The sequence below is a fragment of the Protopterus annectens genome, chromosome 1.part0 (genome assembly GCF_019279795.1).
Source record: "Protopterus annectens isolate FY-2018-M chromosome 1.part0, PAN1.0, whole genome shotgun sequence".
In the NCBI taxonomy this organism is placed as follows: domain Eukaryota; kingdom Metazoa; phylum Chordata; order Ceratodontiformes; family Protopteridae; genus Protopterus; species Protopterus annectens.
This window is the reverse complement of record NC_056725.1, coordinates 1,855,553,828-1,855,569,523: the sequence shown is the minus strand read 5'-3', so window position 1 is coordinate 1,855,569,523 and position 15,696 is coordinate 1,855,553,828. Positions and strand designations below refer to the sequence as shown.

Genomic DNA, 15,696 nt, shown 5'->3' with positions numbered 1-15,696 from the left:
AAAACACTTAACATTGGATTTTTTGCTGCTTGTTCTGCTGTCGTGGATTTTGTTTTATTTATTTCAGTTTGTTTTAATTTTTCTGTTGGTGCAGTTTGTTTATGGCAGGGGACCACCAGATTGGCTTCCTTTTTTTTGGATGACAGTGTCTCGGTTCTGTTTGGGATAGCATGATCCATGCACTCATGTAAGTGCTTATAGAGCTTATGTATGGGGCGTGATTTTTCTTTTTGGGAACATATTGCCCTTTTTTTAAGGTGAGAGTGGGATGTTGGGGAGGGGTAGTAGGTATATGTGGGGAGGTAGGTTGGGCAGGTCAACAGACAAGACAAACAAGATGCATACAGGGGCGGTATATGACACATGTGGGGGGTAAACACCTTGATGGGGAGGGGTGTTGGGAAATCGGAAGCCCATGAGCCCCCTAGTGGAAACAGTGGGACTGAGGTCCCCACCCATGGGCAGTCACCACTGCACCTTCACAGCCTCGATGGTGGCTGTGCTGGGGGCTTAGTCACAGAGCCAGACTGACACTCTAGTCATGACACACAGCCCTCGAGCTGGTGCAGAAGATCACCAAGCTGCTGGTTGAGCTCTCTAGGCAGCACGACCCGGACCTGGCAACAGTTGACAAGTACCTGTCCATGCCTGCTCCCAGGGGGGGCGAGCCCATCCTCTGAGGCAGTCCCATCCAAAGGTGGTGTAAGACCAATGGACAAGGAGGTCCTGGGTTGAGCCCCAGACATACTGGTGCCCGGTGCCACGGCCAGCTGAGGTGGGACAGGTGGATCCACTGGGACCGGCCTTCCCAAACGTGCTATAGTGTTTAGATTTTATCATCATATATGGGTTAGTAATAGTCAACACATTCCTGGGTTAGGTATAACAGCATGCATGGATATTCCCATTAACCCAGACACCAGATATGGAACAATTGCATAGCACACAGAACACATGCATATATGGGACCACAGTGGTAATAACAACAGCATGCAGGTACATTGATGGCACCATGCTACCAATTTTCGAATAATTCAATATAGCACATGCATGGAAACAAATATAAATATATATTAGCCAATATGGCACAATCAGAACACTGGAGACATTACATACCGGTTGGGGTGGGTATGTATTTATTGTTGGAAATATGGTGGGGAGGAGAGAAAGATGTAAATTAACAACTAGTATATTCCTGTAGTCCTCCTTACTTTCCTAGTCAATGCCGTTAGCTGTACCTTACAAGTATTACTACACTACCCTATAGCATTAGTTTGGACAGTGATATGGCTGTTGTCATCATTATACATGAACTGGTTTTACCTGCAGTATACACCTCTTACCTGGTATTCCTGTGGAGGAAATGTTTGTTAACACTAACTAACTGTTTCTACAGATACTCCCAGATTCCAGGTTGATGGTGTGCACATAGCTATCCAACTCTTTCTGAACAGACTCTGGCCATGTCTTGACCACATGCAGGTGTACCGGGACATATCTAGACTATTGCCCTCTTCAACCTTTATTGACTTGACACACACATATACATGCTTTCCTACACAGTTATATTATGTAGCACAGTGTGGGTGACGGTGATCAGTGATCAGTGATACTTTATTATTTAGAGAAACTGCAACACTCACTATTCCCTACAATACCAGAGTAAACAGTACCAGTACAGGGTATGAAGGGTTTTATTTCTCGGCACAGTCTTCGTATCCGACGTACCTGTGGGAGCAATGATTGTCAGCACTACCTGATTGTTGCCACACAAAGTTCCAGATTACACATTAATATTATGCACATACATCTCATTCTGTTACTATACACACTCTGGTCACAGCTTGACAACATTGGGGTGTAGATAGGACATACTTGGCTTTTTACTCTCCTTACAGTTTCAGGAGTTGCTACAGTGACAGGTATGTTCTCATAGATAACTGCCAACTATTGCAGCCCCGATACCCAGGACTTGACACGACATGGGCACAAGATGTTAACAGTACTCCATCCCACCTGTATGATGTTGACAATCACTTGTATTTCCTGTTGGCTGGCTAAACATCTGGGATCATCCCACAGTCTTCCCAAGGGGGACAGGGGACAGGCAGCATATATGGGCCCATATACTGGACATCCTGGTCTTATCTGTACAGTTGTGGGATATGATTCTGTATGCAGCCTACTTCCACTCCCAGGATTCAGACCATGGCTGTGTCTGCTACAACTTACAGACTGTCCATCAGAGTTGTGTGTGCTATATAGATATTGCTGTATATCTCCTATCTGCTTTCTGTCGTATAATTCTCCTGTGCTTTGGAATTCTGACCTTGTATTACAACACTTTTCTACAGATATCCTTGAAGGTTATATTTTGTAGGACAGTGTGGGCAACAGTGATGACTACTACCTTGTTATTTAGAGCAACTGCATCAGTCACAATGCCATACAATACCAATGTAAACAGTACCAGTACAGGGTAACATTCTTGTAGTTCTGGGCACAGTGTTGGTATCCGATAGACCTGTGGGAGAACTGTTTGTTAGCACTCCCTGAATGTTGCCACACACAGTACCAGATTACACATTACTAATATGCACATATATCTCACTCTGTTACTGTACACACTCTGGCCACAGCTTAACAACATGGGGATGTAAATGGGAGATACGTGGCTTCTTACTCCACTATGGCTTTGGGGAGTTGCTAGCGTGCCTGCTTTGTTCTCATAGATGTGTGTCAATCAGTTGTATTTCCTGTTTGCTGCCTATATGTCTGGGATCATCCCACTGATTTCACAGGGGGACAGGTTGACAGGCACCAGATATGGGCCACTTTACTGGACATTCTGGACATATCAGTACAGTTGTGGGGCATGCTTCTGCATGCAGACTACTCCCACTGCCAGGATTCGAACCATGGCTGTGTGAGCTAAAAATATAACAGTTCACATCTCAGTTGCATGTGCTATTCGGGTTTTGTTGTCTGCCTTTTCCCTACTTTCTGTCTATGTGTCTCTCAGTTATACCAAATGGCCTCTGGGGATTACACCAGTCATATACAGGCATTCCTACACATTCTATTTATTACAGTGTGGGTAACAGTGCTTAATACAGCAGTACTATTACATGATTGCAAATCTACATTACCATATGATACCAGAGTATACACATGCAGTCCATCAGTTAGAACTTTATTGTCAGACTATTACGCTTTATTTACATACAAACTACATGAGACTCTTCCTGCCATATTCTCTGGTGTATCCAGTACTTGCCTTGAACAATACAAGTTTTATACAGCCAACTAATTTACTAGTACTTTTAGTTTTATTTCCTATAACAATAAATGCATGAGTATTTCTGACCTGCCTCACATCGCAACCTCGCCAGGTGATTGACGTGGGCCTCCTGGTTTGCGGCCCGCTCCATTGCAGCTATGAGGGACATAAGAGGAATATTTAGCCATACCTATCCATGATATACATGAGCTGGCAATTATTACACACATAGTGGGGTGATACTTATACACAGCTGGGACATCCGCTTCCTCTCTAGCCTCTTGGATCCACTGGACCAAGAGGTCCCCCTTATGCCGCTTCAGATCGGCATAGTGATGCCTGACCTGCTCACCAGTTTGGAGCGGAGTATTAGAGCACCTAGAAGTGATTTGGCAGCTGACACTCTGTTCATATAGACTTCCAGGTCTCAATGACAGAGTAAGTTTAGCTTGCATTTTGAAACTTAGAAGTATGCAGAGGTAATTTTATTATTACTACTTTTCATTTATTATTTTTTACTTTTACCTTTTGTCATTAAAAAGGTTTTATATACTATGTTTTTTGGTTTCAAACATTTTAAACATTTTATGTTTATATATATTTCCATTTTGTTTTGTTTTTAAAATACATTTTTCATAGATTCGACTTTTGTATGCAGTAGTACTTTAAGAGGTTTTGAGATCAGCTTTTTCCCACACATTGATGTCAGTGAGTTTTAACCAGTTGGTGGGTCCATTCAAATGTATCATGTGTTGTTAATTGTGTATTTAAGGAGTTTTTTTACATTTGCTACCTTTTGATGTCTGTCTGAAGAAGTTCAGTCTTTTTGAACGAAAAGTGGATGTTAATAAAACACTTAACATTGGATTTTTTGCTGCTTGTTCTGCTGTCGTGGATTTTGTTTTATTTATTTCAGTTTGTTTTAATTTTTCTGTTGGTGCAGTTTGTTTATGGCAGGGGACCACCAGATTGGCTTCCTTTTTTTTGGATGACAGTGTCTCGGTTCTGTTTGGGATAGCATGATCCATGCACTCATGTAAGTGCTTATAGAGCTTATGTATGGGGCGTGATTTTTTTTTGGGAACAGATTGCCCTTTTTTTTTAAGGTGAGAGTGGGATGTTGGGGAGGGGTAGTAGGTATATGTGGGGAGGTAGGTTGGGCAGGTCAACAGACAAGACAAACAAGATGCATACAGGGGCGGTATATGACACATGTGGGGGGTAAACACCTTGATGGGGAGGGGTGTTGGGAAATCGGAAGCCCATGAGCCCTCTAGTGGAAGCAGTGGGACTGAGGTCCCCACCCATGGGCAGTCACCACTGCACCTTCACAGCCTCGATGGTGGCTGTGCTGGGAGCTTAGTCACAGAGCCAGACTGACACTCTAGTCATGACACACAGCCCTCGAGCTGGTGTAGAAGATCACCAAGCTGCTGGTTGAGCTCTCTAGGCAGCACAACCCGGACCTGGCAACAGTTGACAAGTACCTGTCCATGCCTGCTCCCAGGGGGGGCGAGCCCCATCCTCTGAGGCAGTCCCATCCAAAGGTGGTGTAAGACCAACGGACAAGGAGGTCCTGGGTTGAGCCCCAGACATACTGGTGCCCGGTGCCACGGCCAGCTGAGGTGGGACAGGTGGATCCACTGGGACCGGCCTTCCCAAACGTGCTATAGTGTTTAGATTTTATCATCATATATGGGTTAGTAATAGTCAACACATTCCAGGGTTAGGTATAACAGCATGCATGGATATTCCCATTAACCCAGACACCAGATATGGAACAATTGCATAGCACACAGAACACATGCATATATGGGACCACAGTGGTAATAACAACAGCATGCAGGTACATTGATGGCACCATGCTACCAATTTTCGAATAATTCAATATAGCACATGCATGGAAACAAATATAAATATCTATTAACCAATATGGCACAATCAGAACACTGGAGACATTACATACCGGTTGGGGTGGGTATGTATTTATTGTTGGAAATATGGTGGGGAGGAGAGAAAGATGTAAATTAACAACTAGTATATTCCTGTAGTCCTCATTACTTTCCTAGTCAATGCCGTTATCTGTACCTTACAAGTATTACTACACTACCCTATAGCATTAGTTTGGACAGTGATATGGCTGTTGTCATCATTATACATGAACTGGTTTTACCTGCAGTATACACCTCTTACCTGGTATTCCTGTGGAGGAAATGTTTGTTAACACTAACTAACTGTTTCTACAGATACTCCCAGATTCCAGGTTGATGGTGTGCACATAGCTATCCAACTCTTTCTGCACAGACTCTGGCCATGTCTTGACCACATGCAGGTGTACCGGGACATATTTAGACTATTGCCCTCTTCAACCTTTATTGACTTGACACACACATATACATGCTTTCCTACACAGTTATATTATGTAGCACAGTGTGGGTGACGGTGATCAGTGATCAGTGATACTTTATTATTCAGAGAAACTGCAACACTCACTATTCCCTACAATACCAGAGTAAACAGTACCAGTACAGGGTATGAAGGGTTTTATTTCTCGGCACAGTCTTCGTATCCGGCGATACCTGTGGGAGCAATGATTGCTAGTACTACCTGATTGTTGCCACACAAAGTTCCAGATTACACATTAATATTATGCACATACATCTCATTCTGTTACTATACACACTCTGGTCACAGCTTGACAACATTGGGGTGTAGATAGGACATACTTGGCTTTTACTCTCCTTACAGTTTCAGGAGTTGCTACAGTGACAGGTATGTTCTCATAGATAACTGCCAACTATTGCAGCCCCGATACCCAGGACTTGACACGACATGGGCACAAGATGTTAACAGTACTCCATCCCACCTGTATGATGTTGACAATCACTTGTATTTCCTGTTGGCTGGCTAAACATCTGGGATCATCCCACAGTCTTCCCAAGGGGGACAGGGGACAGGCAGCATATATGGGCCCATATACTGGACATCCTGGTCTTATCTGTACAGTTGTGGGATATGATTCTGTATGCAGCCTACTTCCACTCCCAGGATTCAGACCATGGCTGTGTCTGCTACAACTTACAGACTGTCCATCAGAGTTGTGTGTGCTATATAGATATTGCTGTATATCTCCTATCTGCTTTCTGTCGTATAATTCTCCTGTGCTTTGGAATTCTGACCTTGTATTACAACACTTTTCTACAGATATCCTTGAAGGTTATATTTTGTAGGACAGTGTGGGCAACAGTGATGACTACTACCTTGTTATTTAGAGCAACTGCATCAGTCACAATGCCATACAATACCAATGTAAACAGTACCAGTACAGGGTAACATTCTTGTAGTTCTGGGCACAGTGTTGGTATCCGATAGACCTGTGGGAGAACTGTTTGTTAGCACTCCCTGAATGTTGCCACACACAGTACCAGATTACACATTACTAATATGCACATATATCTCACTCTGTTACTGTACACACTCTGGCCACAGCTTAACAACATGGGGATGTAAATGGGAGATACGTGGCTTCTTACTCTACTATGGCTTTGGGGAGTTGCTAGCGTGCCTGCTTTGTTCTCATAGATGTGTGTCAATCAGTTGTATTTCCTGTTTGCTGCCTATATGTCTGGGATCATCCCACTGATTTCACAGGGGGACAGGTTGACAGGCACCAGATATGGGCCACTTTACTGGACATTCTGGACATATCAGTACAGTTGTGGGGCATGATTCTGCATGCAGACTACTCCCACTGCCAGGATTCGAACCATGGCTGTCTGAGCTAAAAATATAACAGTTCACATCTCAGTTGCATGTGCTATTCGGGTTTTGTTGTCTGCCTTTTCCCTACTTTCTGTCTATGTGTCTCTCAGTTATACTAAATGGCCTCTGGGGATTACACCAGTCATATACAGGCATTCCTACACATTTATTTATTTATTTATATAGCGTAAATAATTTAAGTAAGTTCTGACTTATAAGTTTGTATTTTTAAACAATTTGTGGGTTGGCATTATGGACATGGGTTTACATACTTAGATTGACAAATGAAAATAACAATATGTACCTTCAGACTGATAAATGAAGTTGAATATTTTGTATTTTGTATATTTTTTTCATTTCTCATTTATTTGTTTTTCATCATTGTGAGGGATATTCCTTTAAGGAATTAATGGAACAGTTAATTAATTGTGTGAGTCATGGTGTATGGTTCTGTATTTAAGTATGAATGAACTAGTGTTTAACAGACTCTGATGATACCAGTTTGACTGGTGAAAGCGCTTAGTCTGTGTGTTTATCGTTGGAATAAAAGAATTTAAATCTTTGTGTTTTGGTGTTCTTGCATCCTTGAATTTGCTGTGGTGGATAACTGTCACGATTCCTACACATTCTATTTATTACAGTGTGGGTAAGAGTGCTTAATACAGCAGTACTATTACGTGATTGCAAATCTACATTACCATATGATACCAGAGTATACACATGCAGTCCATCAGTTAGAACTTTATTGTCAGACTATTACGCTTTATTTACATACAAACTACATGAGACTCTTCCTGCCATATTCTCTGGTGTATCCAGTACTTGCCTTGAACAATACAAGTTTTATACAGCCAACTAATTTACTAGTACTTTTAGTTTTACTGTATTAAAAGTCAGTATTACCGACCTGCCTCACGTCGCAACCACGCCAGGTGACTGACGTGGGCCTCCTGGTTTGCGGCCCGCTCCATTGCAGCTGTAAGGGACATAAGAGGAATATTTAGCCATACCTATCCATGATATACATGAGCTGGCAATTATTACACACATAGTGGGGCGATACTTATACACAGCTGGGACATCCGCTTCCTCTCTAGCCTCTTGGATCCACTGGTCCAAGAGGTCCCCCTTATGCCGCTTCAGGTCGGCATAGTGATGCCTGACCTGCTCACCAGTTTGGGGTATCCCAGTGGCACTGGTGAGGTCATGGGCGAGACGGTCCCAGGCCTCCGCCTTATATTGGGAGCCCTGGTACTAGCCCTGCAGCAATCTCTGATCATGGTTTTTGACAAGGAGTCCTGCCATGACTCTGGACTCCTGGATGCACCAGTGCTGCGCCCAAAAGCACACGCCTTCTCCCCTTCCTGACATGGTGCCTGCAAGGGGAAGCTACAACCAGTTATGAGATGTATTCCCACCTCTTGGGTTTAAGTAGGGATGATTTCCCGCACTTTTCCGTGATTGGCCAGTTTTGAAAAGGCTAAGCTATGGGCAAACCTGCTTACCTAGGGTTGGCATAGTTTAAAGGGGTGTACCTCTGGGCACACTTGAGTTAGCCAGCCTACACATTGCTTACACCTCCTAAGCTGCCCTGTGCAATGCTTAGCATTGCTTACATTAGACTTTGCATTATATTTCCTTTTTAGCATTGATTTATTATTCATTACACCTTATATGTATGCCTGGCATCCATGATTCATGTGTACGTACACTGTATGGGGTCCTTGTGTTTTATTGGGGACTTCAACACTCTATTACAATTACACCTGATTTCTGGGCTTACTGCTGTACTCCAGTTCACATATTTATGTTATGTAGTTGGTTAAGGCATATATGTCTGTATTCTGATTCCATTCACAGGTTCAGTTTGATTTTACTATGGTGAAGACTTGTTTGCTAATACCTCAGTCTTTTGTACTTCTGTGATGGCTTGGTGGTTAACTACTGTGACTATAGTGTATAGGGTCCTGGGTTGAAGACCTGCAAGGCTGTTTATTTTGTTGATGGGCAGAGCAAGGGCCATTGGATACAGAGTGATTAGGGCACTTTTGAGCATTTGTAAGCAGGTTTGCGTGGGTTTGTGCAAGGGTAAGCAATGCTAACTTCCAGTTACATATGCTTACAGAGAGTTAGCTTCAAAATTGCTTAACCTGTGTGTGCATTGCTTACTCCCATGCAAACAGGCTTAAACCCACTTACTAGTGCTTAAATATGCTTACTACTGCTTATTGGTGCTTAAACCTGCTTACTAGTGTTTTATTCATTATGATACTGACACCTCACATGTGCATTTACTGCAGTACTCCATTTCATAAGTATATGTTATTTAGTGGGTTATGCAACATAAATATTAGTCATAACATGCTTTGCCATGGAAAATGAAATGTGCTGCAGTGGAACTCGAACCTGGAATGCCTGCTTGTAAGGCAAATGCCCTGCCCACTACACTATTGCTATGCTGCTTCATTTGCATATATCTTCCTTGTTATCCTCTTCAGCCATTTAAGCTACATTAACCGTAGCTAAGCGATGGGCACACCTGTGCACCTACGGTTAGCTTTAATCGGATTATTAAAAAAAAAAAGGTTTGTTCATTTTATGTATGTATACTTGCTGTTGTACACGAGGGGAACTGTCGGTGGGGATATGTGGACACCTATGAGCGGTCTTGCTCATTTCTTAGCCCTTTCTGCTGTTCTTCATTGTGGGGGCATATATACACTGAGAGCTCTGCTCTCAGACATGCCCCCCTGCACTCTTACATGCTCCATGTAAGAATAGGAGCTCAGGCAGTGCGCCTCATTAATATGCATGGTGCGCTACCATCCTTCTCTTAAACGGCCGCCTCCGTGCAGGACTAAGCTAGTCATGCACGGAGGAATAGTAAATCTGGGGGCATATGTAAAAAAACAGTGCATTGTGGGACTTTTCTGTTAATTCTAATGAAGGAATGCAAATTAGGTTTGATTATTGTCTGTCCAGTCTAGAAGATTTTTTAGAAAACTCCAATTGCTATGCTAGATAAGTGAGTTCATAAACTCCTTCTTCAGCTCAGTGAATGGCACCAAAGTTACTTAAGTACAGAAGGGTATTCAAATGTGGCAGTAAACAATGCAGCAAATTTGGCACAATGGAGTCAAGCAACTTTTAGGAAAGCATGAATGCCAGCTGTCATATCAAGAACAGGGCTGTATAATGAAACTTCACAGTCACTATAACAGCATTAGTCACACTGCTGGAATGACTGGGGCTATGGCCATTCACAAGACTGAAAAGAAAGCATCAGCCAGGTGGCATTCCCACTACTATGCATGTTCACGTACACATCAACATGCCCAATATCCCTGACATAGGCAATAATGACAACCCATGCAAAGGCTCTACATCAAAGTGCTGAATCATTATCGCATATAAATAGGTAGGAAACGGAAAGATAGTTCAGACTGAAATTGGGGAGAAAAAGTACAGAAATGCACAGAAGGGAAACACAAAGGGAAACAGAAGTGAGGAAAGAAGGTATTTAGTAGTACAGACACCCGTGTCTCATTTTATTAAGCAAGGAAGAGGGTGAAGGTAGCAAATAAAATGTGTTGGTAGAAATGAGGGTATGGGGAAAAGCAGGGGCAGAAAAAACAAATATATGACACACACAAATATGGACAGGGGAAGTAGCAACACATAAGGGGGGCCTTCAAGAACTAATCATAGCAGGTACTGATGCAGGACACCAATGCAGTGGGTGGACATAACAGCTACGATCAATGCCAAGGTACAAGAAATTGTCAGAAACAGGTTAACTACTGTAGGTGGGCAACCAGAGCAGAGGCATCCTACAGAGATGGAGGAATTTTTGGGATCCCTCACCGGGGAGGATGAGAAAATACTTATCCTTGGAACTAGCTTGGATATGAGAGTTGGGATGGAGACAGCTGCCCAAGTGTCTGTAGGGTATGCAATGGGTTAGCAGTAGCTTATGCCATTACTATAATACATTGGCTTACAACTGTGAATGGTTTACTCAGATAAACACATATGCAAATCTGTCATCCAGTAATATTGCAGCTACAAGAGTGACAACCTACACCAAAAGGTACATATATTTCCATAGGCTTTAAAAGCAATTGGCATGTAGTAGCCTGTGTGCCACAATATGGTGGGAGCCACATATAAGATCCAGCATTGCCACAGGTATGTTATCTGTATATATTTACACATGCCAGTGAGACAGGCTCCAACACAACTGATTAGAATATGCCTGATGTCAGCAGGTCACCAGTGGCTGACAATAATGGTACCATGCATGCGGCACAGTGTAATGATTCAGTGACATTGTCAGGAATGATAATATTGGAGGGCACATGCATGTCACCTACAGTTGAGATAATGATGGAGGAGTGAGATGAATCTCCAGTATTCTCTATGTTCAGTGGTAGATGTCCCATCTATGTTGGTCTCACGCAAGCTACACAGGCATCATCTCCACAGATAGCATTAGATGGTCACTATGCCTTTGTGGTACATGCACTCAGCATGCAGGAGAGAAATGTGGATGGCCATCACTGCCATTCCTCTGGGACATTCACAGATATGGCTGTCACTATTGGCATCAATCAGAGCAAGTGCAAGTCAGTGACCTAAGCACCTAACAACACATTGTGCCAGAGATGTTGAATCTGCCGGCCTGTTTGAGGATGTCCAACCATTCAGGGATTACAGAACATCCTGCAATGCATGCAGACTGACATGATATATAGAGACTTGGAACATACATGCTTGTTGACAGCAGTCTTGGTCCATATAACAGCCATTGGCAGAGGCATGAGGATGTTGTCAACTGGTCTCCATGACACTTTGCAGGGTCACACACACACACACACACACACACACACACACACACACACACACACACACACACACACACACACACCAGTCTTACACAGATGCACACACTATTCTGAAGACAGCCTTGCTTTCTACACTGTCTGTGGTTGCCACCTTTCCTGAGAGTGGACATTCTCATGGTCATAGTCAATACTTTTCTGGCTCCCCTGTGGATGTACCCCATCTGGGTAAGCCAATCAGATAATGAGGAGAAGCTGGGGGGGGCGCACAGATGATGCAGAGTACCAGTGGTGATAATAGTGCTGTGCTGAGACCCTATCCTGCAGTGTAAATGGGTGGGGTTATATGAAGGAAGTATCACAACATAGCTGAAAACAATTCCTCTTACAGCATCATTGCACACCCATGTTGTGACATCAACCTAGCATGTCAGATGGAGACAATGCTTCAGGAAAAGCTGACTATAGGCAACAGTAGGATGGATGCTTGACCTACTACCAGCCCACTTGGGGGTGCATAGTGATTTGTACTCACTAGAACTTACACATGAAGAATTTGTAGACCTCAATGTGTAAGATGTGCCCAGTAGGGCACAGGTAACATGGAGAATGGGGCATCAGAAGTGCAGAAAGTATCGATGATGGAAATTTTCAGGGAGCTGGCACTGGAGGAAGTCTAAAGTAAGTGACAGCAGTCTGGAAAATATGCGTACAGCATTCAGTGCGGCTTTAATTTGATATTTGATATTTTTGCATTTGTGTTATACAAGCAATATTATTCTGAAATACAAATGCTTTCTTGTCATTTCTGTCCTAAGATTAATCTTTTCTACAGAATTCAGAAGAATACAGTATCAAACAGCATAAGGATGGCAGCTATGTTTTCATCCTGAATGTTGCATGATATCACAGTGCCTTTATCACTTTCATTTTAAAGTATAGGCTGTTTTTAGCATTCTGTATCTTGCACATTATTTATATTGCCATTTTGGTAATTTGTTATGAGTGATAGCAATGAATTCCTTGACTATAATGATATTGACATAAGCCTTACCATTTCCAAGGTTCTCCGGAAAATATTCACCCTGCACTGAGTCCAGAGAAAGTAGTTCCAGCTATCGGTGTAAATGGGTAATCAACAGCACTCAGGAAAACTACAACCTCACAGTGAAGGCTAAAAATTACCTAGGAGAATCAGAATCTAGTATATTTGTGGATGTATTTCATAAAGGTAAGGACAAACTCATAGCTGATTTTGCCAAATCTCTTTCAAAAATTCTATAAATTCACCACAGAAAACACATTTCTTGTAAAATAACACATTTCACATTGTCATTAGGATTAAAGTCAATTATTTCCACTTAAATGGGACATGTTAAATACATTTTTCTGTACTACCTCATAATAATAATTTTATTCATAAACTCCTTGTTGCAGCTATAAGTAAGCTAATACAACATGGGTTGCCAATGCATAGGAACAAGCTGGTAATTAAGACTCATTGCTGATTTGTTCAGCCTATAATGGACAGGAGTCTAGTGTATTAACATGGAGCAGAGCTAACACGGCATAGGCACATAACATAGTACTGCTAAACAGACATGAATAAAGAGAGTTGGAAATAGAGTGAGTGGGCAGACTGCTGTATTTAAATAAGATAGCTAATGCAAAGGAGAAATGTTATAAGTGAAGCAGAGTGGTATAGTTGAGGGTCTATGAAGAAAGGCAATGTTGCAATCTTATAGCAGATTGATCTGGACTCATGAGAGCATGAATAAGAAAATACAGCCAGTAGCAAGAGCTCTCACCTATACCAGCACTTTTACCAAATGATAAACTGCAATGTAGATGCTAAAGAGTAGGGAACGTGCACAGTAAGCTACAGGAAATGGGAGTACAAGAAAGCAAGAAAAGGGATCTAGCAAGAGAGTAACACACATCAGGGACAGTGTAAGATAAAGCAGGTTGGGGAGAAGATTTTTTGTGGGTAATGGACCCATTTTACACATATTTATTTATTTAATTATTTTACATTTGTTGACCGGGACAGTCCAACTGGATTCATGTCCATTTTCAGCGGAGGCCTGGGGAGAAAAGCTCCAAAATAAGCCGTTAAGATTACAGATACAATAAATACAGTGGTTGCATACTTAACAAGTTATACAAATTCCAAGGTTAGATATATATAGGGAAAGGAAGAAGAGAGGGGGTGAAAGGAAGAGATGGGTAGGAATAGAGAGTGAGTGCAGGCAGCAAGGGCACACAGACATTCATGCAAGTCACAGTCAAACAGGGCAGATGTAGATATGCAAGGAAGGGAAACACTGGAAAGCATACACAGAAAAAAAAGGTTGACAAATGTCTGGAGATAGAATGGTGTACAGACAGACTGTCAGCTGCTGACCAGCCTAGGAGGAAATTAGAAGGACCCACTCAGTGGTGCTCATGGACCTCAGTAGCCAGTGGCAAGGGATGATCCCATCCTTGGTGATCTGACAGCACTGGCCAGCAGATCCAGTGAATCACCTACATGCTGCATGATGGGTTGTGTACAGCAAGCCAGCAGTTCATGACTCTGTCAGCAATAGCCTGCATTAAATGCTATAGGTATGTCACAACCAGGGCCAGTGACTGGGGTGGACTACCTGAGTGGGATTAGTCAGAACCCTCACTACACTGGGCATTCCTACCCCACACATTATCCTCAGCCACAGCCTTAGTAATGGCAGAAACAGGCTACAGCTGAAGTTACAGTGGCTCAAGTAGACCATGGAGACTTGTAGTGAAAACAGACATTAATGAGGATGATCCAGAGATGACACTGTAAATATAAGCCAGGAAGGGCATAACGCCACTAACCCCACTATGCCTGGCATCTCTGCTGCCTCCTATAGAAACTGAATGCATTCCTTGTATACTCTGCCTGTGCTGAAAGTCAAATAGGATAGACAAGTCATCATTTAACATATATGTGTGAGGATATTCAAATGGCAATGCAACAGTGCAGCTCTACACAGATTTGCACGCAAGCAGAAGCTTTAAATGAGTCATATCTCAACATAGAACTAGACCAGGAAGTGCACATGCAAAGAAGCCACAAGTAGGCAGGTTTCCTTTTTTGCAAGACAGTAGTCCACACTACCACACTTATTTATAAGTGATCATAGGCAGCTACATATATGCTGTTATTTCAGGTGAAGCAGACACAACTATAATAAATACACCTCTACGCAATGATGCAGAGACATGGAATAGTGCCCATTATGCCCTAGGGTCACAACCAGCCCTTTACATGGGCCAGCAAAACAACACAGTGTCACAACACAAGTACTGCTTTCAACAGGATACACAGTAGACATACTATCACCCACAACAGCCATCCTGGACTATCCTGGGATTTGCCATATTAGATAACAAGAGACAATTAGTAAGACATCTGTTATAAACAGCAAAAAATTTATTAAATGCATTATACACACAGGATTCATGGTAAATACTATACTATTCAGAGCATCTTTGACTAACTTCTGCTTCTAATGAATGGCGATCTCCACAATGACAGTGAGGCAGTTCATCGGACAGGTTCCTGCACTGTTCACCAGTATGTGAGATGCCAGTCACCCTGGACAACAGTGCTACCAAGTTATACTAGGCAACTACCTTTCAAAAAGGACATACATAGGGTTTCAACAGCCATATCCAGAACTGGCTGTGCAGGACAGAGAACATATTTTAGCTTTTCTTTGTACACCAGGCAGGTGTTCTGCATGAGGCAATAGCACTGGCTGCCATATCCATGAATATATAGCAAAG

At 42.6% G+C, this 15,696-nt stretch overlaps 1 protein-coding gene across 2 annotated transcripts in view; it reads left to right on the top strand.

The window, feature by feature from the left end:
* The window catches only part of OSMR (oncostatin M receptor), a 1,030,877-nt gene that overhangs the window by 286,232 nt on the left and 728,949 nt on the right, over window positions 1-15,696 (top strand). For both annotated transcript variants that reach the window (XM_044069885.1, XR_006364564.1), the window contains exon 7: window positions 12,948-13,114. In XM_044069885.1, coding sequence (XP_043925820.1) covers window positions 12,948-13,114 — 167 coding nt within the window. The remainder of the gene's footprint in view (window positions 1-12,947; window positions 13,115-15,696) is intronic.